This window comes from Coptis chinensis, chromosome 4 (genome assembly GCF_015680905.1).
Source record: "Coptis chinensis isolate HL-2020 chromosome 4, ASM1568090v1, whole genome shotgun sequence".
NCBI classification, from domain to species: Eukaryota; Viridiplantae; Streptophyta; class Magnoliopsida; order Ranunculales; family Ranunculaceae; genus Coptis; species Coptis chinensis.
The window spans coordinates 106,827,736-106,851,267 of record NC_141459.1 but is presented as its reverse complement, the minus strand read 5'-3'; the positions used below and the strand labels follow the sequence as shown (position 1 = coordinate 106,851,267).

At 38.9% G+C, this 23,532-nt stretch overlaps 3 protein-coding genes and 1 long non-coding RNA gene across 7 annotated transcripts; 1 reads left to right on the top strand and 3 right to left on the bottom strand.

Moving 5' to 3' along the window:
• Positions 1–673: 673 nt before the first annotated feature.
• LOC147506736 (kunitz type trypsin inhibitor 104-like) lies at positions 674–12,103 on the bottom strand. Its single transcript, XM_086605833.1, has 3 exons — positions 11,157–12,103; positions 1,801–1,935; positions 674–745 (listed from the first exon to the last, which is right to left on the bottom strand). Exons 1-3 carry the CDS (start codon positions 11,865–11,867, stop codon positions 674–676), a joined length of 918 nt encoding a protein of 305 aa, XP_086461959.1. The 5' UTR covers positions 11,868–12,103.
• Positions 12,104–17,302: 5,199 nt separating this feature from the next.
• Positions 17,303–17,611, bottom strand: LOC147506735 (kunitz type trypsin inhibitor 104-like). Its single transcript, XM_086605832.1, has one exon. The coding sequence runs from the start codon at positions 17,609–17,611 to the stop codon at positions 17,303–17,305; it is 309 nt and encodes a 102-aa protein (XP_086461958.1).
• A 1,895-nt stretch (positions 17,612–19,506) lies between these two features.
• Positions 19,507–20,786, top strand: LOC147506734 (uncharacterized). Its single transcript, XR_015193901.1, has 2 exons — positions 19,507–19,780; positions 19,965–20,786. It is a non-coding gene; the product is annotated as an uncharacterized LOC147506734 (long non-coding RNA).
• On the bottom strand, positions 20,011–23,186 carry LOC147506733 (uncharacterized). 4 transcript variants are annotated; one of them, XR_015193900.1, is made up of 6 exons: positions 22,437–23,186; positions 21,932–22,047; positions 21,598–21,847; positions 21,444–21,526; positions 20,359–20,579; positions 20,011–20,289 (listed from the first exon to the last, which is right to left on the bottom strand). XR_015193900.1 is itself a non-coding variant. In XM_086558793.1 (6 exons), exons 3-6 carry the CDS (start codon positions 21,937–21,939, stop codon positions 20,489–20,491), a joined length of 432 nt encoding a protein of 143 aa, XP_086414919.1. In that variant the 5' UTR covers positions 21,940–22,047; positions 22,437–22,732; positions 22,851–23,185; the 3' UTR covers positions 20,011–20,488. The 4 variants fall into 4 exon arrangements, 3 of the variants coding, with proteins under 3 accessions (XP_086414919.1, XP_086414918.1, XP_086414920.1); XM_086558793.1 differs by having other exon boundaries at positions 20,011–20,579; positions 22,437–22,732; positions 22,851–23,185; XM_086558792.1 differs by having other exon boundaries at positions 20,011–20,579; positions 22,437–23,185.
• Between the last annotated feature and the right edge of the window lie 346 nt (positions 23,187–23,532).

Here is a 23,532-nt window from a genome sequence, read left to right as displayed (position 1 = left end):
TCGACGCAGCAAGTTTCGCATTTTCATCAGCAACAGCACGACATCTAGCCGACATAGTCTCCAGCCTTTTCTTGTCAGCTACCCGAAAGCAGCCTCGAGACATCCATTTCGACTTCGGACATCGATATCGATGATCGAGGCGTTGCACAACACTCTTCAACTTATCATAACCAGCAAGAAACTACAAGTACGGAAGGACAATGAAAATCAATCAAAGCGGACGAGTGAAAAATTAACAAACAACGTACTCACCAAACAGCTCGCCATGTCCATGGTCCCCAGGAGCGTATCCATATCTTCATCCTCGACCTCAGCTTTGTTCCCGTCCAGCACGATACCCCTCAGAAGACTAGTCGCTATGGGCGCAGAGTGGAAGCTGCAGTCGGAGCGCTTTACAGCACGCCTCTTCCCCGTCTTCCCGACGTAGAAGAACTCACTCTCCACGTCCCCAACGCGAGGGTGCGAGCTCCCACTAGCGACGTGGCCCCCCTGCTCCAGGTCGTCCATCCGTTCGGCGGCCGAGGGACGCCGTCCTCCCGGTGGGGCGACCTGATCACAATACCTCCAGTAGGGCGCCACGACCTCCGGGGCCGTTTAGTTTTTGGACCCGACGCTACCGCCTTCCTCTTGCCACGGTCCTCGTGCACATGAGGATGAAACTCCATTTCCTCCATCAGTAGAGGAGAGCTCTCTCGTAGACTGCCTTCTCCCCTAATAAAACCATAACACCGAGCCATAGGAAAAGCTAAAGCACAAGGAACAAAACAAAGCCAATGAGGGAGAGATAGCATCCAACATCACGACAAAAAAAAAATGAAAGAACAAACATACCTGAGAAGATGACCAAAGAAAGCAAGCAAGTTCAGAGGAGAAAAGAGGCGAAGACAGCGGGAAGTCCAAATGCCGCCGCTCTCTCCCGAGCGATTTATATTTATGCAAGGGAAACGTCTTCCCGAGGCAACTCATTATGGCATCGAGACGCCAAACGCCAATCCAACTGGCAACCATCATTTCATATTTCACAGACCGTTCATATCCGCACACGTGCCAAGCACGCACTGTAATGGAAGTGACCACTGCTCACAGGACGCTCCAGCCGTACCAATACTGATTAACTAGAGGACGCTAACACCGGCTACACGCAAAACAGTTCAAGAGTGACACAGGTCCACCAACCCAAAGGCATACAAATCAAACAGACATACAGTACGCAAGGAAGAAAAACAAAGGATAACAATATAGCCTTAATATAAAACAGTTAGCAAACTGAATACCACAGTCCAGCCTCAGGTCGCCGGATAAGCCGAGCTGCTGGGTCTACCCAGGAAATCCAGCCCAACTAAACATCAGTATCATAAAGACAGGCAAAGAAAAGGACGAACTGCCCAGGTAACCCCAGGAAAACAGCTCTATTGTTTTAGGCCAGAGGCCGCGTACAAACACAAAAACCAGACATTGACCTCTCAAATAACATCATCGAAGCCTTCAACAAGAGGGACGTCCAGCACTTGGGAACAACTCGGATCACCAGGAGACGCCACCACTCCTTCAGTTAACGTCCCACCCAGACCGCCAACGACAGGAGGCTAATCCGCAACCACCTCACCGCGGGGAGTAAGAACGACGCTAGAGACCGGCGAGGACCAAAGACTACCGACCTCGAGTGAATCGACTGCCGGTCTATTGCGGTGTCCTTGAAGGCTCCTCGGCGGTAGTCGCCATATCTCGCCTCCAGTTCTTCTATTTCAAAGACGGATAGCAAGATAGGCCTCCCCTCGCCTCCATCGCGGTAGTTTTTACAACGTCGCAGTGGCGTATTAAAGCAACAACCTTTTTCTTCAGATCATCGACCTCATACCTCAGCCCAGTCGCCTCGTTCACAGCCGACGTCCTCTCCAGAGACAACAGAACCCGGTTATTGCCTTGAGTATCCAGCTCCACCTTCTCCGATTGAGCTATCGCTCGGAGATCGGAGACCTCGAGCCTCAAGGACTCGACCTCCGACTTCTCCATCTCAGCAAACAAGGCAGCTGTCTTCAATTTCTGATACCCGGCAACCAGCTGCAGCAGCTCGCACATAGTACCACAAACAAACGATAAGCAACAGTGTACAATAAGTGATAGCACAAACAGTAACAACGCGACCACTTACCAGACAAATCGCCTTATCCACCCCTCTCAGATTCGACTCCAGCTCCTTGGCATCAAGGTCCTTCCTATCACCATCAAGCGTCATCCCCTCCAACAAGCAAGCAGCTATGGGTGCGGACTTGTAGCTGCAGTCCGACCTCTTCACATAGCGCTTCTTCCCAGTTACCTCATCAATGTACATCAGGTTGCGCTCCAGCTCGTCCTTGCCAGTACTGGACGGCCCCTTACCAGCATCTCTTGAGCCAACCTTCCCCTTCATCTTGCCTGAGGCATCTCCAACAACCCGGGGTCGAGCGACCTCCGGGGCAACCTCCGGGCCGTCCTCAACTAGAACGCTGAAGTCGGGCATCGGCCTCGACCTCGGGTTGCGAGCTGCCCTCCCACCCATTTGCACCTCACCACCCTGTGCGGTCTAGGCCACCCTCGCAGTCTTAGCAGGTCGGTACTCCGGAGCGTCGGAGGGAGCGTCCTCCACGTCGACAGGAGCATCCTCCCGACCCATCCCGATCCGCACTGAGGCCCCAAAGACTTCGGGGGTCGCTTCACCCCAGTACGACCCCGGTTTCTATCCTCTCTGGTCACCAGATCACTCCCACGCTTCTCCATAACACGTTCTTTGGACGCTCCCTTACCACGAGCCCTTGTTTTCTGAGCTTCCCTTCTCTTCCGAACGACAGGCCCTCCACGCTCCTTAAAGTTATATGCCCTAGATCGCTTCAAAGTGAAGTGCTCAATAATATCAGCGACTTCGATCTGGTATTCACCGCTGGCGTTCAACAGGTCGAACACCTTCAACAACCGCCATGCGTGTTACCCATTTAACTGCACACAGCTTTGCCTGGCGGTTCAAAAATTCGCAAACCAACTTCGAAAATGGTATCGTCATATGCGCCCTCAGCTGCCCCTCACAGACGATCACCCCGTGGTGCGGTGGGACGTACCTATCGCTAAAGACCAAATCGCCTCGCTCAGGCTCGTGGATCTCCAGACCGTCTACGTTTATACCATATCTCTTCCTTAGATATGGAAACGCCCTCAAAGCGTGTTTATCCACAGCCCTAGCGGGCGGCTTCATTTCGAAGAGCGACCTCTCACGGCGTCTGAAGTGCTAACGTCGGCAACCATTGCGGAGCGGATCGAGCATCTTCCTTCCTCACTTCATCCCTCATCCCCATCACCCTCACCAAGCATACCAACTGATTCGTCTGTCTCCTCCTCATCTCCCCAACCAAGGGAAACTTCACGAACCTCGTTCGAACGAGTGTCATTGGAATCCGACATCTTTCTCCTCTAAGCTTAACAAATCTAGCTACTAGTATCTAACAGAGTACCCTAACAACTCTAGCACAGAAGCTTAGCACCAAACAAGGGAAACGGGTTCAAAAATGGAAGAGAACTAACCTGAAGATTGATGCGCTAATGAAGTTCTCTCTACCAGACGAAGCAGCCAAATGAAGTCTCAGTCAAGCAAGTAAAATTTTTGAACAACCGCCCCTCCAGTTTCCAAGGCATTATGATTACACCCTAGCCCTAGCCTACGACTTCCAAGTAATCTGTCTTGTCTTTTCACATCCCGAAAAACGGGCGCCACGTTTTTCAGAATCGCCGGATCTGTCGTCACGCGCACCGCACACGCGTCACACGATCGCACTAACTAGCTCACGCGGTTAACACTAGCTGTTCTTCTAATCGATCGTGGGACGATTCCCAACTATCACATAGTACGCTGGCAGCGTGCCACCGTTCTCTCGCCAGTCGTTATCACAACCCACCGGTAGGGGGCTGTGTAGGGGAGTGATATTCTCTATCCAGCACGCGCTTAGCATGGTGGAACTAATGCACCGACCTATGGTATCAGGTCGCATCCATGAGCCAACATCGCGCCACAAGACAGATCGCAACATCACGCGAACTACGGCGGTGACCACGGACCCTATCCATAAGCAATCATGATGAAGGTACTTTGCACTAATCCCGATCGATCCATCGGGTCACGGCCATGAAGCTACTTGCCCGATCGCCACTCCTCATCATCACAAAGAAAGACCTATGTAGATATTTCTCACGTGCTCCCATGATCCACACCCCACGTTGGTGACATCCTTTACACGTGGAGGGTGAGGATACACTTTCAATCTCTATAAATACCACTCCTATGAACTACGCCAGACCTGATTCTACTCTGACCCCAGGAACCCAGAGTAAGATACGTAGGCAGTTCGCTCTCAAAGCCGAACTCGGTCTCACCCATCCATCCATATCAGTCCCCCAGAGACTGTTTGTAAGGGAATATCACATCACACCTTTACAACATACTTATACTAACCTAAAACATGATAATAGAAACTACTAGATATGGATGTCCACACTTATAGAAACATGGGACTTTCCAGACATATTATAATACTGACATATTCTAATACCGATATATTCTAACATTCCCCTCGTGTAATTACGCAAACTATGCAAATTACAACTTGGATTACAAAAAACAAAAGATAAGAATACTGCTCCCCTTTCGCATAGAACTGTCTTCAGTTGAAGAACTCGAACAACTGTTGAGACGTTCTGGAGCTGAAACTGTCGGTGTAGGAAATGACCTAACCGAATATGAAGGTGTACCTCGATCCACAAACCGAAATCATAACACCCATTAGTGGCGTCTTTGCTTGGCTACTACTTACTTCATTCGTTGTTATGGGCTGTCATAATATAAATTGAAAACAATAGCGGTGACTTGATGTGCGCTTCTTGGTTGCTACTATCAATATCACCATTAATGTCAACAAAAAATACTATTATGGGTACTCTCAAAACATACGCATGATTGAGGCTTGATTTGCTACCTGAAACATACGTGCAGTTGAGGCTTGACTGCTACCTGAAACATACTTGCAGTTGAGGCTTGACTGCTACCTGAAACTTGTTTGCAGTTTAGGGCTTGATCAAGCTACGAATATCAAGACTGCAGAGTGGGGATGTCATACTGAAGACTGAATAGTGGATTGCCTTGTCATGAAGAGTTCGTCAAGGCTTGTTGGAATATGGAGACATGAGTACTCTTCCTCATACGTCTCCATATTCTCCTTCCCTCATATACTACTGAATGTCTTCATATCTCCCTATTCCCCCTCTCAAGTGGGAATATACAAGGCTGTTGAAAAATACAAAGGCTTGTCTATTCCGACTTGAACTTGAAACTGAGAAAACTAAATACCAACTTATACAACCAACCAATGCCCACTTCAAAAAACAATACTTCATATTCTCATTCACAAAAAAAATTCTAATAGAACATGCATCAAACAAAACTCACGATAGAGGGTGGAGGGTGGGTCGCGCCTTTTTATGACTGCGAACTTCTGGAACAGTGGAAAATGGAAAGAATAATTCCTCGTGAGATAGAGGTCATGTGCCCTATAATACTTCAAACAAACAACTTGATCATGTTCTAGAAACCGGAGATGTAAGACGACATCAATACCATTCTTGCGCGAAGTTTAAAACAATACTAAGAAACCAATACTGAGAAACTTCGGATCTCTCTCCTAGCATTCTTCAAACCGTGAATAATATAGTAACTATGAACAGCGTTGGTGAACAGTAACCATGAATAGTAACCGTGAACAGTAAACCGTGAATAGTAATCGTGAACAGTGCCGGTGAACAGTAAACCGCCAGAGAAAAAAAAATTGAAACTTGAATTGAGATATAAGAACTTCTTCTTGTGAGAAATCCTTCTTCTTCTTGAAACTTGACTTGAATACTATACTGAAAAACTTAAATAAACTTGATTTTGTTTATTGGTGAGGGATTCCTCTCCTAACATACCACTGAACCTCGCTCTGATACCATGTTAAATTATGTGTTAGTGGTGATGCTAGGAGAGTTGTGATATTGATATATTAAAGACACCAATAAGAAGACCAAAGAAGACTAGAGATTTATTAGGGTTAAAGAGTTCTTAGGTTGAGAGAGTCTGAGAGTTATTGTTCTCTACCCAGAGTTACATACTTATACTAACCTAAAACATGATAATAGAAACTACTAGATATGGATGTCCACACTTATAGAAACATGGGACTTTCCAGACATATTATAATACTGACATATTCTAATACTGATATATTCTAACAAATTTAATCTCTGAGGGTTAGTTCAATGCATTTGCATCCAGTTTCCGATTTCCCGACAATTATTTTTTTATATTAGTTTGATGTATTTGCATCCAAATTTTGATTTCCCGTTAATTATTCTTTGAAGTTAGTTTAATGTAGTTGTATCCATATTCTAATTTTCTATTAATTACTTTTTAAGATTAGTTTAATGCTTGTATTTGCATCCAGTTTCTGAATTCCCGTTAAATATTATTTGAGGTTAGTTCGATGCATTTGGATCCAGTTTTCGGTTCCCCATTAATTGTTCTTTGACGTTAATTTCATTCAGTATTATACATGTTTTAAAATATTTGTTATTATTTCTTTGTCGTTATTTTTTTTTTCATTTTCTATTATATATTGTGTAATGTTATTTTTTGTATAATTTAATTTTCCACATGTAATTTGTTTTGGTTTTGTATATAATTTATTTAAGCCCAACGTCCACTTTAACTGAATCTTGTTATTCCGCCGAAATATATATATTATGGCTAGAATTGTGATATATATATAGTGTTAAAAATTTATAAATGTATAAATTTAATTGGAATATGTCGCAATTATTATGGCAAGAATTGTGATTTTTGGAATCTTCAACTATGAATAAATGTTTAAATCCCATTGTGGATGACGCATCAAATCGAAAGGGTTTTAAGGAAATCGTTTTCGGTGGAAACTATTGTTTTTAGCAATTTAGTTTTTTGTCTCATATGTTTTTTTTTTTCGTAATTAGCTATATTGTTTAGGAAAAGTTGGAGGCTCTATGAAACTCTAGATGGGATTATTTTTTCGTAATTAGTTATAGTGTTTAGAAAAAGTTATAGACTCTCTGAAACTTTAGATGAGATTGTTTTCTTATTTATATCCTACTTTTTTATAAGTAGTAATAGAGTTTAGAAAAAACTGGAGTCCCTGCGAGTGTTCCAAAAAATAGATTGGTGAGGGTACAACTTAATATATATCTAAAGAATTGGAATATGTGGTAATTATTGTGGCCGTAGTTGTGATTTTTTAAATCCTTAACTGAATAAATGTCTAAATCACACAGTGGATGACACATCAAATCGAAAATTAGGAAAATCGTTTTCGGTAGAAATTATTGTTTTTAGCAATTTAGTTTTTTGTCTCATATTTTTTTGTTCGTAATTAGCTATATTGCTTAGGAAAAGTTAGAGATTATGTGAAACTCTAGATGTGATTGTTTTTTCGTACTTAATTAGCTATAGTATTTAGGAAAAGTTGGAGAGTCTGTGAAACTCTAGATGAGATTGTTTACTTATTTATATCATACTTTTTTATATTTAGTAATAGAGTTTAGGAAAAATTGGAGTCTCATATAGCTATAATATATATCTATGGATAAAGATAAATATTTGTTTCCTATTTTATCTCCTACTTTTTCTTAATTAGCCATGACACATGGACACTCTAGAAACACTTCCTCAATTGAAGAGGGTAGAGCTATAATATATATAATAATTATCAAATAAGTTGAAATTTAGTAGAGATGATCTTCATGGTTAGTTGAACACATCCACAAAAAACTATGTTATAATTTGCGTTGTAGATGAAGTTGTGAGGCATGGTATAAACTAGTATAAAAAGTATGGTAAAGAGAACCTGCTCGTAATTAGATATATCTATATCTTAACATTAAAGCTCCTAAAAGGGATATTTTTTGAGTTTTCTTAAAATTTTATGTCATCAACTTCTATTAAAACGGGGATTCTTCTCCTATTGAAAAGAGAAATTATATCATTTCTAATTAAAACAAATAGTCAAATGGGAGTAAAAATTATATATAACTATAGCCTTGTCAAATAGTCAAAAGCTCAAAGCTCAACCAATCAGTTTGTATAATTCTAATCACCCATAACAAACTCGTAAACTCTCCCTCATTTATTTCACTCTCAATTCTTAAACAAGTATCAGACCTCAACCTAAACGAAAAACAAAAAACAAAAAACAAATTCATAAAGGACTTGTGCAACTTGTTAGACACTTGTCCTAATATTTATAAAACTCGTTATCATTATCAATAAAATTTTTACTTAAAAAAAAATAACAAAACAAAACAAGTTAATTTTTTTTACTTTCAATGTTAATCTTTTATAGTTTCCTCCACATGATAGTAGGGTTATATAGACTTATAGTATTATAGGAAGTTAACAATTTGTTGAATTGTTGTAGACTTGTAGACTAGATTATATAGATATATATAGACATAGCGCTTGTCCTAATTATTTGTAAAACTCGTTATCATTATTAATAAAATTTTCACTTAAAAAAAACAAAAAAACAAAAAAATAACAAAACAAAACAAGATAATTTTTTACTTTCAATGTTAATCTTTTGTAGTTTACCATTTGTCCAAATGGTTACGACATTCCTTATCGAACTCATGCAGTAGAACACCTTAGCAGCTACTAATAGTACTCTACACAGTTTCAAGTTTGCAAAATATGGTTAACTGTGGAGGTGGTAATGACTACTTGTGATTTTACTGCTTCAGATATTTGCCCTCTTTGCCTATCCATTTTTGCCTAAAATTAAACTCAGCTCCTTTATTAAATGGGGCCATAGTTTTTTAAGAAGTTGTGAGCCTTGTTAGCAATTCGGGATACGGCAAAAATTCGGTACGGGAATAATTCGAGAATTATTCGGTGATTAAAAAAAATAGTACGGTCAAAAATTCGCAATACGGCAATTATGCGGTGTTTAATTAATACGCGTTTTAAACGTTTGGTTGCAAAAATTTGGAAGTAAAAAATTCGTGATATTATGTTAGTAAATATTAATAATAGTTGTCATTATTTACAACATAACAAACATATTTAAACAATTTAGCTACAAAAATATTGAAACCAATTGAATAGTTCACATAGGTACCTTCATTTATTTGTTCTTGGATTGAAATTACCGTTCAAATTTCAAAATGCACACACACCATGACATGACAATTTAAATATTGCCCAAAAAGTATAAAAGCAAAGTTTTTTGATTAATTTATCACTAAAAATGTAAGAGTGAGGGACTTAAAGTAAAAGTGAGAACATAAAAGACATAAAAAATAATAAAAATGAAACTGAATTTTTATTTTTATTATTATTATTATTATTTTGGAGCGGAATTTTTGAAAAATTTGGCAAAATCCGTATTATTCGTTTCAAGGCAAAAAATTGCGAATTATTGCGAATCTTTCAAACATTCGGAAGTATTATACGTTTTGCCCTTCAAAAATTCGATTCGCGAATAATTCGGCAAATTGCTAACAAGGGTTGTGAGTGGGAAATGAAAAGCCCCTCCGTCCTATTTATAAGGTTGTGTTTGAGTTATATAGTGTACCCGGTTCAAGTTTGAACTTGAGTTGGAACTACCTCAGGTTGATTTTTAGTTCAAGAAAACCCCTAAACTGGTTCCAGTTAAAAAATGGCATAACTTGGTGGTTTTTTTTCAACCCGGAACATTAGATGCTTTGTTTATTAGCCTTAAATAAAAAATGTGTTTTATAGGGGCGTGTTTCAGGCTTCGGATCGGATTATGGTATGGGTTTACATAATTAATTCTCAAAATTTTCATAATCTAATATGTCATGCCAAATATGATTTTTGTTTTCGAAATGGTAACATTTTTTCCAAAGTTGGAGAATTGGAATTTTTGACAAATTTAAAAAAAAATAAAATAAATCGGATGCAATTGAATCACTCAATCTATTTTATAATTTGTATAATGTATACATATTCTAGCGTTTTTAGTTTTTTTGTACTATTATTGATTAATGCAAGTTTATCATTGTAGCAATTCTAATTACATTAGAACCATAGTTCGGGATTTCGAACAGAATCTCAGAATTCCGTCGGATATTTTAGTTTTTGAAAAATTCAAAATTATATGTTAATGGTTGAAATATTGATAATTTCAAAATATGCTCAATATACCTGAATAAAGTGTAGGGGCATTTTTGTAATGTAATTATAATATAGGGGCACTACAATAATCCAATTTGATGATAGAAACTGCCCGAAATTATAAAATCTAATTTAGAGCATAATGGAATTTTTTAACAAGAAATTTGATTAATTTACCAAACGAAAATAGCTTGGTAGCTAGTTGATACAATGTGTGCAAAGATAAACCCAGAAGAAAATTTTCACTTTGTCATGGTAGTTTCAACTTACTGAAAACTAGTTAAATTACAATATTATGAAACAAATTAAAGGGATAGTAGAGATGATATATATTTTATATGTTGTTTTAGGAATTCTTTTTGTACTACTACTACTGTTTTTTTTTTTGTCAAAGGTTGAGGGTGCGCAGCTGAGGACCCTTGCACCCCCTTGGCTCCGCCCCGGGACTGGGGCTTAGTTATTCTATATTAACTGCATTATGTAGTTTCCTCCAATAGTCTCAGTGACTAAAGTGAGGCACTGGAGAATGTCGGCAACCATTTTTACTATAACTAATTATGTTTTTAAAATCAAATTTAACATAAATGATTTTGACATTATACCAAACAATCAAATACAAAACAATTTATGATTTAATGACAAAAACAAACATGGAAAGAGAAAATTATATCAAACTGAAAAAAAGGGAAAAAAAAAAAGGAAAGTCATTTGAAGAGGAAAGCTCCACGATCCCTGAATGGCTTTATATAACTCATTCTTCGTTGAATTACAGCTATACAGATTCAACTTATTCGTTATTATGCAGTTTATTCAATGCGTGCGTTTTTTTCATCTTTAGCTATTATTGTCAAACGACTTCACTGTTCTTAGTTCAAGCTTTCCTAAATACAACTGGAAGAGCTGGAGCATACAAAGCCAACAGTCTCCTTCCATTTTCAACATAAACTCCAACATCTCCGCACCTAGGCTTAGGGCACACTCTAGGCGGCCTAGGGGGCCGGCACTCAGGGCAGAAGCCTAGCTTGTAGCCACTTCCATTTCTATCAATTTGAAGGGAGACACCAGCCCTGTTACCGGCTCCTGTTGTTATAAGTGTCCTTTGTGTGGAAGCAGGATTAGACTCAAGTGCCCATTCTGTCGATTGAACACAAATCGTGGAAGCATTGAATCTTATCCTAAAGTCCCTGGATTCCCCTATAACTGTTTCAGTAGCCAAGGATGGAGTGAAAATGACAGGAAGGCCTGTTGAACCGATGCGGTCCTCTTGGCCAACAAAGAACGGGCACGAGGCATTTCGGTTAACCAAGGTGACACCTCCTCCATTATGAGTACTTGCTGGCAAGATGTAGTACTGAGTACCAGCTTGGAGTGGTTGTCCAGTGGTGTCAAGCACAGGAGGAATTGTGCCTTGAGCAAGTATGGAAAGTGGGTCGGCTATAACGAACAATAGAAGGCTTACAACTCCTATTACATTCAACATGATGATAGAGGTGTCAAAGCAAAGAAGTTTGATGATTTGTTGAGATTGAGCTGATTTATATAGAGGTGTGAGGATTTGAGAAGTTGACAAATTCGTCAAGATAAACATAAATGTTTCTGCGAGTACGTCTATGTGTACAGTAGATGAAGGCTTTATTACTTGTACCAACATGCTATCTGCCTATCTCTAGTGATGTTCCTAAGACTGTAAGAGTCATACATGTACAGCTATCGTAAAGGTATCCAATTTCACCACATGCAAAAGGAGTACACTTATCCATATTCCGAACATGTTTGTTCAAACAAGTTGAGCAAAGACAACACAAATCTAAGCTTTGACAGACCTATAAATGGACTTACGAGGCAGATAAGTGTGAATGCTGAATAGTGAATACCAAATTAAAAAGTTTCAAGTTCTCAGTTTCAACCATTTTACAAAATGTTTTGGTACACACTACGTGACATACAAGTTTTTTTTCTGGATAGGCCGGGATTTCCTGCCTTCCAAAATCTCAGCCAATTCGAGATTTTGAACTAAGATTTTAGGTTGAATTATACACTATTATAATTATTACAAATATTACACTATTATACACTATTACAAATATTTTTTTGGGGTGAATTATACACTATTATAACTAGTATTTTTCTTTTCGACGGAAAAATTGGGTGTGCTGCATCCCCCTTGGATCCGCCCCTGCTTTACATATTCTTCTGGCCTTGAGGTTAGAGGAGATATAAAATACATGCAACCTTCTTCACTAGCTACTCTATTCAGCTACTCTATTCGTTTCCTAAACACATGAGTGAAACTTACACCAATAAATTCTTGCAGCGCACCAAGTATACCTGCAGCCAAATTCTGACTTTTTAATTACCATTAAAATCTCTGTAGCCTTAAGTGAGTCTGATTCCACCTCCAGCTTCTTAACATTGCATAAAATCCCTCCTTTGAGACCATAATAAATAGCACTAAGCTCTTGAAATAGAACTGATGAGGGTTTACCTCCAAAACTTGAGTAAGCCATTATCACTTCACCTCTAGAGCCCTCAAAGCACCACTATAACCACTTCCATTTGATGTTAGGCGACCCATTCACAAATTAGATGTAAAATTTTAGTTTCTTATCCCAAATTATTTGTTAAATTTTAGGACCGATTTTGCTGACATACACACTGACATGCTTTTTTTGCTGGGTAAGCTCGTTTCGATTGTATTAAAAGGAAAAAAGAACAAAAGAATGGTGTGAGTGGATTGTGACAAGTTCACATCTCACTCAGAATCAGCACTAGGTCTTTACAAAGATTCAAAAAAGTGCAAAGCACTATCTAAGTCTATAGTAGGTATTCGCAGGATGCTCCCATCTTGTAATCCATGAAGGTCTACCAAGATATGTTCTTCCTATGTTGTCTGTAAGTGTGACTCCCTTTCTGGCAGCAGCATCAGCAGAGAAGTTTGCTTCTCTCCAAATTGAAGTGATGACAAACTTTTGTAGCATATTTTGGACATGTTTCCATCTGTGAATCAAGGCCCATGGCAGCTGTGACGATCCAAAAGCCTGGACTGTTGCTTCAGAGTCTGTTTCAACCCAAATGTCGGACCATCCCTTAGTGGCTGCCGGTTCAAGGGCTTCAATGATTGCCAAACACTCGGCCCAAGAACTCGTAGTCACTCCCACGCCTGCAGTAAGTTAAGAGAAAATCTCCGTTATGATCTCTCGAAAGTAGATCCAATCCCGGCAAGTCTGGATTACCCCTAGATGCCCCATCGGTGTTGACTTTGATGGTTGGAGCATTTGGTGCAACCCAGTTAACACTCTCTATTCGGGAGCAGGTTCTTAGTTTCCCTTGAATGCCCCAATCGCTGAGAATTTGAGTGTCTTTCGAAAGTACATGACAGCCTTGGATAAGTGAGAAGAACAATGAATTTGTCTTCCGACTTGTGTAAGGCATTTTAAGATGTCCGGCTTCTTGTCTTCAAACACAACCATGTTCCTATGTTTCCAAATGATGGTCATAGTGCCCACCATCGCCGAGGTTCCAGCTTGTTTGATTAGTGGACTTCGAATCGAGAGAGTTTGATAGCATCATTTAACTTGTTGAAATTTCCTCTCATCTTAAACTTTTGTCCGAGCGGCTCCATATCTCAGAATGAGAAGGAGCATTCCCATATAAGGTGAGAATTTGTTTCTTCATTATTTCCACAAAGTCGGCAAGAAGAAACTAGCTTGACGCCTCTTTCTTTTATTCGCTTCATCAATTGATATGCCCATTTGACAAATTCTCCATGCTATAGTCATGCGGTTCTAGGATGAGTGTGTGAGTTCCACATATGCTTGTGCCAACTATTCACATTTCTTTTCCCCTGGATTTCTTGAAATGCCGAGGCAACACTGAATTTCCCTTTGAGGTCGAGGCACCAAATAAGTGTGTCTCTATCACCATCGTTCCATTTTAGAATGCCATCAGTTGTGAGTCCAGCAGTGGTTATCAAGGCCTGAAAGTTACTTGGTATTTGGACAGATCCATTTACAATAAGTGTACTTACTTTGGAGTTACAATCTTTGAGTTCATGGTTGGTGAGATTCAGTGCATCTTTGAGTGATGCAGAACCCAGCCAATTGTCTCTCCAGATATCCACAAGATTGCCACTACCAATAGCCTATTGAGTTCTTGGTCTGATTTCTCGCATTGCTTCTTTGATTCCCTGCCATATAGAGGTTGGCCTATAATAGCCTATCACATCACCATCTCTTGTAAGATATTTGTTTTGCATAAAGATTGCAAAATCATCAGTCCCTTCTAGAAACCTCCAGGCTAACTTCATGAGCATTGCTCGATTAACTTCTCCAAGTTTTCTAATACCGAGCCCTCCTTCTCTGTAAGGTTTGCATACCTTGTCCTACGCAACCGTTACTCCCTTTTTTATGGATGGGTCACCACTCCATAAGAAATTTCTCATCGCTTTTTCGGCATCTTTAATCGCACTCTGAGGCCACTTGTAAATTGACATATTGTATATAGGCATGCTACTAATCACAGATTTGATCAGTGTGCATCTGCCTTGAAGTGAAAGCATGCGTCCTTTCCAACTAGACAACTTGAGTTTAATTTATTCATTGACTAAATTTGCATCTCTTGTGACTCTGCCTTGGATGAGTGGGATGCCTAAATATTTTTTCGAGAGTGCCCTCCCGCTATGCTAACTTTTGAACTTGCTCTTGCCCTCCTATCATGTGTAAAACTCCCCAAAAAAGTTTACACTTGTCTCGCTCATAGTTTGGCCCGAGGCTTTCTCATATCTAGAAAGTAACTTTGAAATTGCTTGAAGATACCGAGATTTCCATTGGTGAAGATAATAATGTCATCCGCGAAAAGCAAGTGACTTGGAGCCGGTATATCCTTGACAAAGAGCATTGGTTTTATCTTGTTCCCGAAAGCATCAAATCATTGATTCCTCTACTCGGACAATCCTCTGCAAGAGCAAATAGGAGCGGTGACAATGGGTCCCCTTGTTTCAATCCCTTCCAACCGAAAAGTACCCAACGGGTCCCCATTAAGAAGAATAGACATGCGAAGCTGATTCCATGATTTTTTTTTTATCCATGCGATCCAAGTGAGTGAAAACCCCATCCTTGACATGGCTTGACAAACAAATTCCCAACTCATAGTATCGAAAGCCTGTGAAATATCCACTTTGATTGCTGCACTGCCGCCAAAACTTTTTCTATTTAGTTCATTCATGAGCTCAGATGCAAGACCGATGCTAGAGTGCACACATTTGTCTTTAATGAAACCGTATTGTTCCTTAGAGACCAGTTTGTGCATGTGTTCATTGAGTCTAAGCTGCAACACCTTTGAAATGATTTTCATAAGAAAATTACTCATGCAAATTGGTCGATAGTGCTTTAATTGCTTGGCATCCTTGCTCTTAGGGATAAGAGTGATAAAGTTTGCATTGAGTCCCCCTGGAATAGTAACATCTTTAAAGAACGATTGTACAACAAAACATACATCGTACCTAATAATGCTCCAGCAATGATGATAGAAATGGCCCTGGAAGCCATCGGCCCAGGAGCACTATCTGATTTCATGAGGAAAACTGCCCTTTCTATCTCTAAGAAGTCAGGAATCCTTGTCAGCATCAAGTTGTCATCGGTAGTGAGCACTTGAGGAATCAAATCCAGGAGTTGCTCATCTTTGTGTAATTGTACGGCTTGGAACTTGTGCCGGTAGTGATCCACCACATGTGACATGCACCTGGCGTATGGCCAGATCAAAACAATGCGGGATTGGTGGTTAATTAAGTACTTAAGTCGCTTTGAATTTGTTCCACAAACTAGCCTTGAAGACCTTGTTCCCAGCATGCGTATGCTAAGCAAAAATTGGATAAAACTATGATTATACTCTTAATTTTACGTTTAATTGGGAAGAAAGCAGTAAAATCAAATATTTGAATTTTTAAGACTTGATGATTTTCGATGTGCTGTTACTGCTGTACAAACATGCTTTCATAGGGTTCTATGTCTTAAAATAAGGCAGTGAACGATGAATTGAAGAAAACGATTTTCAGTAAATGCAATATATGCTTTTCTAGTGAATCAGTATATGTGATTTCCAATATCCAATATTGTCCTGGGTCTTATTTGGAAAAAACAAAACAATGAATTGTTGCTAAATACAAAGGAAGACATATCTAATTAGGGACTGGTTATATGAATTCACCTTATAGTGATTTTAAAGTTACTCCACTCTTAAAAGTGAACTTACTTGATGAATTGAGGCCTATGTTTTTGTGGAGATATCCATTGCATGATGGAGAACACCCCTACAAAAAATCAGCTCAATTGAATATGTTTAACTTTGTCAAAAGTTGTTATGAAATGAAAAAATGAAGGCGTGGATAATTTTATAACATTCTAAACATTTTGACGAGGTTGTACATCTTCAAATGAACTGATTTTTGTGAGGATGATCTCTATTATGTGGAGATGAACGTCTCTCCACCAAAAAATCAGCTTCTAATTCATCGTATTTAGTAGTGAGTAACTTGGGAGTCACTTTAATTGAAGTTCATATATCCATCTCCAAATAAATAATTAAAAACACAGAGAGATCCAATAAATTGCTGGGGCGGCCGTACCCAAATATACATTGTGTTCATGGATGATGAATAACAAAGTGGTCGAACATCTTTTTATTCATTATAAACATGTGATCATACAAGGTATATACAGATCAGAAAGTAATAAATGTTACAATGTATCTCACGTACATCCAATTTATTCCAATTTACTGATCAAATTACTCTGGTTTCCATAATATTCAAACTCTCCTAAACACAACTGGTAGAGCTTGAACATACAAAGCCAGTAATCTTATCCGATTTTCAGTAGAAACACCAATATCGCCACACCTGAACCTACAAATTGGGCACACATCAGTAGGGCAGTAGTTAAGCTTATAAGCATTTCCATCCCTTAGGATCCTAAAGAAGTCGCTAGGTGCATTTTCTGCTCTTGTTGTTATAAGCATCCTTCCAGTCATGTTTGGATCAGATTCATTATCAAGTGCCCAGTCCGTGGGTTGCTTACAAGTTGAAGAGGCTTAAAATGATATAGCGAAGTCGCTTGATTCACGTATAATTGTCTCGTCAGAGACAAAGGGGTTGAAGAGGACTGGAAGCCCAGTTGCATCAGCTTGAGCCGCTTGCCCAACGTACAATGGACAGGAGCCATTGCGGTCGACGAGGGTTAAACCACCACCTCCACTAGTGGTGCTTGGTAAGATGTAGTACTGAATACCAGGTTGAAGTGCTTGTCCTGCGGTGTCAAGCACTGCAGGTTGGGCAGTTGTCGCCAGTGGATTGGCCATAACCAGCCATAGAACTGCTATAACACCAATCTCTCGGAGCATGATATTTTAATTATGTCTAGAATTTAATGATGAGATTCAGCTTAGCTGATAGCTCAGATATATAGAGGGATGAGGCTATTGCCGATATGCCACTGTCAACTTGGCAGTCTTATCTAATGAAACAGGAACGTAGCTGCTTTCAAAAGTCTCTGTTTTATTTGAGAATAGTCACACATACACACGACATTCAGATGGTTTATTGAAATCATTGAAGAGCATGCAACTCTGCCTAATTCAATCCTAACTTCATATGAACGGAGATGCGTTTGAAGTCTCTGTTTTGAGTCAGAGGAGGAGCGATACGTGTACCAGTTTGGTGCTCTTAAGTCTTAAGTCTTAAGTCTTAACTCTTAAGGATATCCATACATGTATGAATGAGCCAATGATGTCCATATAACAGGATACCCAAAAAAAAACAAGGAAGGGTTGAAACTTGAAACTCTCACGTAGAAAAAGAAAAGCACCTAAAAGTAATTTTACAATTTTAAAAAACTAAAAAAGTTTTAATCTTTCCTATGCAAAGAAAACTCCTCCAGTAGCGTTTGGGTCGACGGGATTTTTTCTTTTGGTGAAATATCCCCACCCGATTACTATTTTCTATTTACAAGGCTCTAACTTGATATTATGTGTAATTTGTTATCTATCTAACAAAATAGAGAAGTGTGGGGCTCAAAAGACCCCATCCAATAGTAGATAATCATTTTCACCAAAATATGACTTGGCAGATCTAAGTGTTTAGAGGGTTTGTGAAATTTTGTTAAGTGTAATCAATACTATGAAATTTATCAAAAAATCAGCCAAAAGTCAACAATTGCGACTGGACTTATAAATTGTTGGGTTAGTAGCCCATAAACTATTGGGCCCCCAAATTTGACATGATATTGCACAATTAGCTGCCCCAATTGATATTATTGGGTTTATGGGATGGCTTTGCTTCAAGACGCTAAAGTTAATCGCAGCAGCACGCCGAGGTCTCGGGCGGAAAAGGCACGCATACCCTAGTATTTCATAAGGATAAATATGTAAATGTAATATTCAAATCTAATTAGGGTGGTCTAACGACTGGGCTTCTACTAGAACTAGCCATTTGGCCCGGCCTATGGCCGGACTTGCTACATAGATAGCTAATGACTCAAAAGCCTAAAGTCCACTTAAATAAATAATATATATATATTGATAGCTAATGATTCATTGCATACTTTGTTTGAAGAGTTTATGTTTTTCTATTTTTTTTAAGAGATTGCAAGCTCTCAAACCATGATATAGTACGTGTAATGCATACATTATTTCTGGCTGATGCATCAACAGTAGCGAAAGAGAAATCGATGTCAATTTCAAATCTAAATAAATATCATGATATAGGTGACAATGAATGTTTGTTTGTACACTATATTGCACCATTTGCAATATTGAAGTATTGAGACAAATAATAGTTATCACAACAAAAATGTAATTTCTTTAGATTTCCAAGTCAATCTGATCATTCAGGTTACCTGCTTTGGAGATTGACATTTGCTTCATCAATTCCTTGTACTTAGGACTACTTCAGGAAACTGTTATACATGATAGCTGAATTCTATAGTCTTTCGAAGTAGATACAACTTTAAGAGCTTGTCTTTGAGGCAGTTATTTTCGAGACCGGGTTGGGCTAAGATAAGTCACATTTGCACCACACAAATATTTGCCATCTGAATATAATTGTAGTTGTGATATTATTCTCTAGTCACTTGGAAGGGTATGTTGTTATGAATACCGTCTCATTTATCTATAGGCGTGTCAGAAAATTAGAGTCGGAGGCCGTTTGGTTTTTTAGCCTCTGAATGCAATGTGCTTCTCATTTATATGTGGGCGTGTCTGAAATTTAGAGTTAAGGACCAGTTTGGTTTTTTTTATGTCCAATCATCTTTGGTGTATATATTGTAATTTGCATTTGACGGACCTTACTACCCATTTTTCATATAAGTTAGTTCTGTTGATATTTATGGTTTCATCTGTCGTTCTTCATCCTTATGCACATAATTTTCATTCTTGTAGTCAAATAAGAGGGCACGTTGAACAGATGGGTTTGCGTATTACTTCATGTGGAGATGAAATTGTTCAATTCCGAAGATGCCTTACTGCTTCCTTTTTCCTCAATGCAGCTTCTAAACAGCCAGATGGTTCTTACAGGTCTGAACTTCACATGACCTTATGTAATTTGACAACTGAGTAATATTAACCAACACCTGTGACTTATGATTTATCCCATATATATGTTGCTTGTTACTTGATGAAGCGAAATGCTTCTCTGAGCTCTTTGTACGCGCTCTTATTAATTATTTCTAATATGTCAACCTCATATTTGCTGTGCGAGAGTATGTGCTGGTGGTCAGATAGTGCGGATTCATCCTTCTTCGGTGTTATTCCGGACAAAGGCAGAATGCATAATATTCAATGAACTGGTTCGAACAAATGATGATTACATCCGCAACATAACAATAATAGATCTGTGGTTATCCGAGTTAGCACCTCAATACTATGCTCCACAGAATTAAGATATATGGTATAGTGGAACAGGTAAGAAGCAGCCCTTGATAGAGCAACATGGTTTCTTGCATATTTTCTTTCATCATGCTGTAGATTCCCATAGTATAGTGTCTATTTAGACTGCCTGCGGCTAAAGTGCACGGTCACACATTCTGACAAAGAAAATAATCATTAGAGAAAAAAAAATGGAAAGAAATAAGAAGAGACAGAACTTTGACTACCTAAAGCTATCTGCTAAAAATATGTGATGGTATGAGTTATAAATTCTTGGCTTCATGGTTATTTGATCTGACAAACATTTCAGGATCGTTGATGGCTAAGATTGCTTATTTTGTTCAGACTTGCACTTCTTCAATATAGTAAATATATTTCATCGGTTTCATGTGCAGCTTTCATTGTCGCATATGGCAGAACTAAATTCTTTGGCATGCTATTCAATTCCCTGAATCCAAGGTTTAAGGGCAAGTACTTAGATCATAATGCTAATTCGGACACTCATAAACAAAACAATGACCATATATCACTAATCAAAATTCAAGTCGTCATACCAACCCACCAATGCTGGCCTAAAAAAGTAACAACAATTCATGACATCCACTAAATCAAACAATATAACACATAGAAGCACACAGTAAAGAATAATAACAAAAATATAAAACTTTCCAGAATTATAAAGAAAGTCAGAATCCTCGAGGGAAAGTACTCTTTCTCTCAGAGCCTCTGCAAGAGCAGGTGCAAAAGGGTACAATTCCGCTTTTACAATATAGGTGTGGTAAATGCACATAAATTGAAATAACGATTAACTCACTGGATGGGAAACTGATGAGATAGGAGAATGGAGGACGTCTATACTTGAGCACGAAATCATTTTTTATATGAATGAAGGAATGGCATTCTTGAATGCGTTTCTCCGCCTTTTGAGATAGGAATGAAACTATGCACTGTACGTGGAGTTGTCTTTCACGTGTATTTCCCAAACTGAACTAAAGCTAACTACTGAAACTAAGGCTTACTGGGTTTGTTGTTGCCAATCTGCCCAAATGTTAAACCAACGATGGTAGCTATAGGAGTCTTGTGATTGAATATTGTTATGTATACAGGTGATGCTAAACTTTCTGCTCTAAGAGATTTATAACAGCAGGGAAAGTACCCAGCAAGGTGAGTAGGTGACGGCAAGTAACATCCTGATAATTGCCTCCATTACTTTCACACAAAGATATGGGTGATTAAGAATTTGTGAGTGCACAGTTGCACACAAATATAAGCCCGTAGAAATTAAAACACATGTAAGCAAAAAATAACTAACCATCCATTCAAACATTGTGTTGTTACAACAACTTCCCGTCCCACAAAGCGTAGAGGTGTCCTCTTGTTTCCCTGCTTCCAATTCTTTTCGGTTACTCTACAGTCAACTTTTATAAGACAAAGCAAGCATACATACTTAAATCTGAACAACATACCTTGATAACTACTCTGTCAGTAACTGCAAAAGGAAACTGAACACCTTTACCACTTTGAGGCTCAACCCTTGACTCGGCATACATGTCCCTAGTTTCACCCTTGAAATCTCTGTTATCTACTTTGGGATCGATAAACTGGATGCATGGGTGACCTCCTATTGACATCACGGGATTCAGTTCTAGGCACTTTGGCTGACCTCCCATCTTGCCTTGATTCAAATGGCAATGGATGGTATTCGTTCGAAGCCAACTGTTTCAATTTTCCAGAATGATTATTACTATGAGACAGGTTCGCATTTTCAATCACATGTTTTGAAGCCGAAGAATGACTTACCTCTTCATGCAGTCTCTTTGGAGTGCCACTTATTATGTTCCAGGCTTCCGATTCACTCACTTCCTATCAAAACTTGTCGTCTTTCACAAATAAAAAACATTCGCTTTGAGTACAACCTGAAAACCAAAGCAATAATGCTTTTCAATCAGTTTAGTGTATAAATAAAATTAGCAGAAGATAAAATTAAACAATATATTTCAAAAACCCCAGTGATCCAGCTGAAAATAAGATGGAAAGTGAAAATGAAATAAGGATAGAAGACCGTTCTGCAAAAGATCAATTTGTAAACAAAAAACAGAAAAAAACACCTTCCACTCACATCATAAAAATTATTGAAAAACCATTCCAGCATTTGACCCGTCTGGGTTTACACTACATCATCTGTGTACCACGACCCGAACTTTTTTATGTTTCTATAATGATTTAGAGTATCTGATTGTTGGTTATTAGGTAGTTTCATAAAACAAAAGCTACCATTAACCTATTTTATAATTGAGAATTTTACCAAACACGTCGAGGAGGTGTTTCTAGCAATGGAGGCTCGCTAGAAAGACGCCGAGCAGGGGTGTGAACCTTATGTGCCGAGCTCCCATGCTCTGGAACCACAGAATAAAGGGAAACCTCAAGAGCAGCAATTTCTCTCAGCTCATCTTCAAGTTTCTTGATTCTGGATTCCATCTCTTCAAAATTTAGGCTCTGCTCTTCATCCAAACCATTCTCCTCAACATCAACTCTTTCATCCTCACTTCCAACGCTTTGAGAACTATTTGGGCCCTCATCCATGAGATCTATGTCCTTTACCTGTTCGTTCATGAGCACATGAAACTCGTCATTTACATCTATGTTTCGAACAAATAGATGAAGAGACTTCTCTTCACTCCCTTCGAATGATTCTGATAATGGTTTTGGATGGACTTACTTTCGATAAGAGGAATTTTTAGCTGTTCCTTTAGCAAGCTCGCCATTGACTTTTGCAGATTTTTTTGGAGTACTATGTGACGCCTTAATTTGTTTCTTATCTGTTGAGAATAAGAGAGAGATTATCATGAATAATATGTTTACCCATCCTTTTTCGTGCCTTCACAATTCGTGTAAGATTGCTTGAAGATTCACGTTAAGCCTTTGATTTGAAACATGGTACTAAAATGAAAAAGAAGGAGATAAGATTTAAGAACGGCTTAAGAATGGAGATAAAATTTAAGAATTGAGATAAGATTTAAGAAAGGTCTTTATCTACTTATCCATGGGCTACGAACAATTGAAATCGCAAAAAAAGGGCGTAAATATGGGCGTAGAATTCATTTTTTTAGGTAAAATCTGATGTGTCTGAGAGAAAAAAGTGGGGCTGACGTGGGTCACTGGGAGCATTCTCAACTACTCAGTATTAATAGTCTTTGAATTCAATGGGCTTTTTGGTATTGCGCTTCGATTGCAATTTAGTTGGGCTTGCTTTCATGGCTTGGTTAATTGGACTTACTTTACATAGACTAGGCTTTTGTTGGGCTTGCTTTCATGGCTTGGTTAATTGAACAACTCTCAATTTCACGCTCATAGAGCATGCCCAAATTGCTAGTTACTTATATTGAGATAATCAATCTATC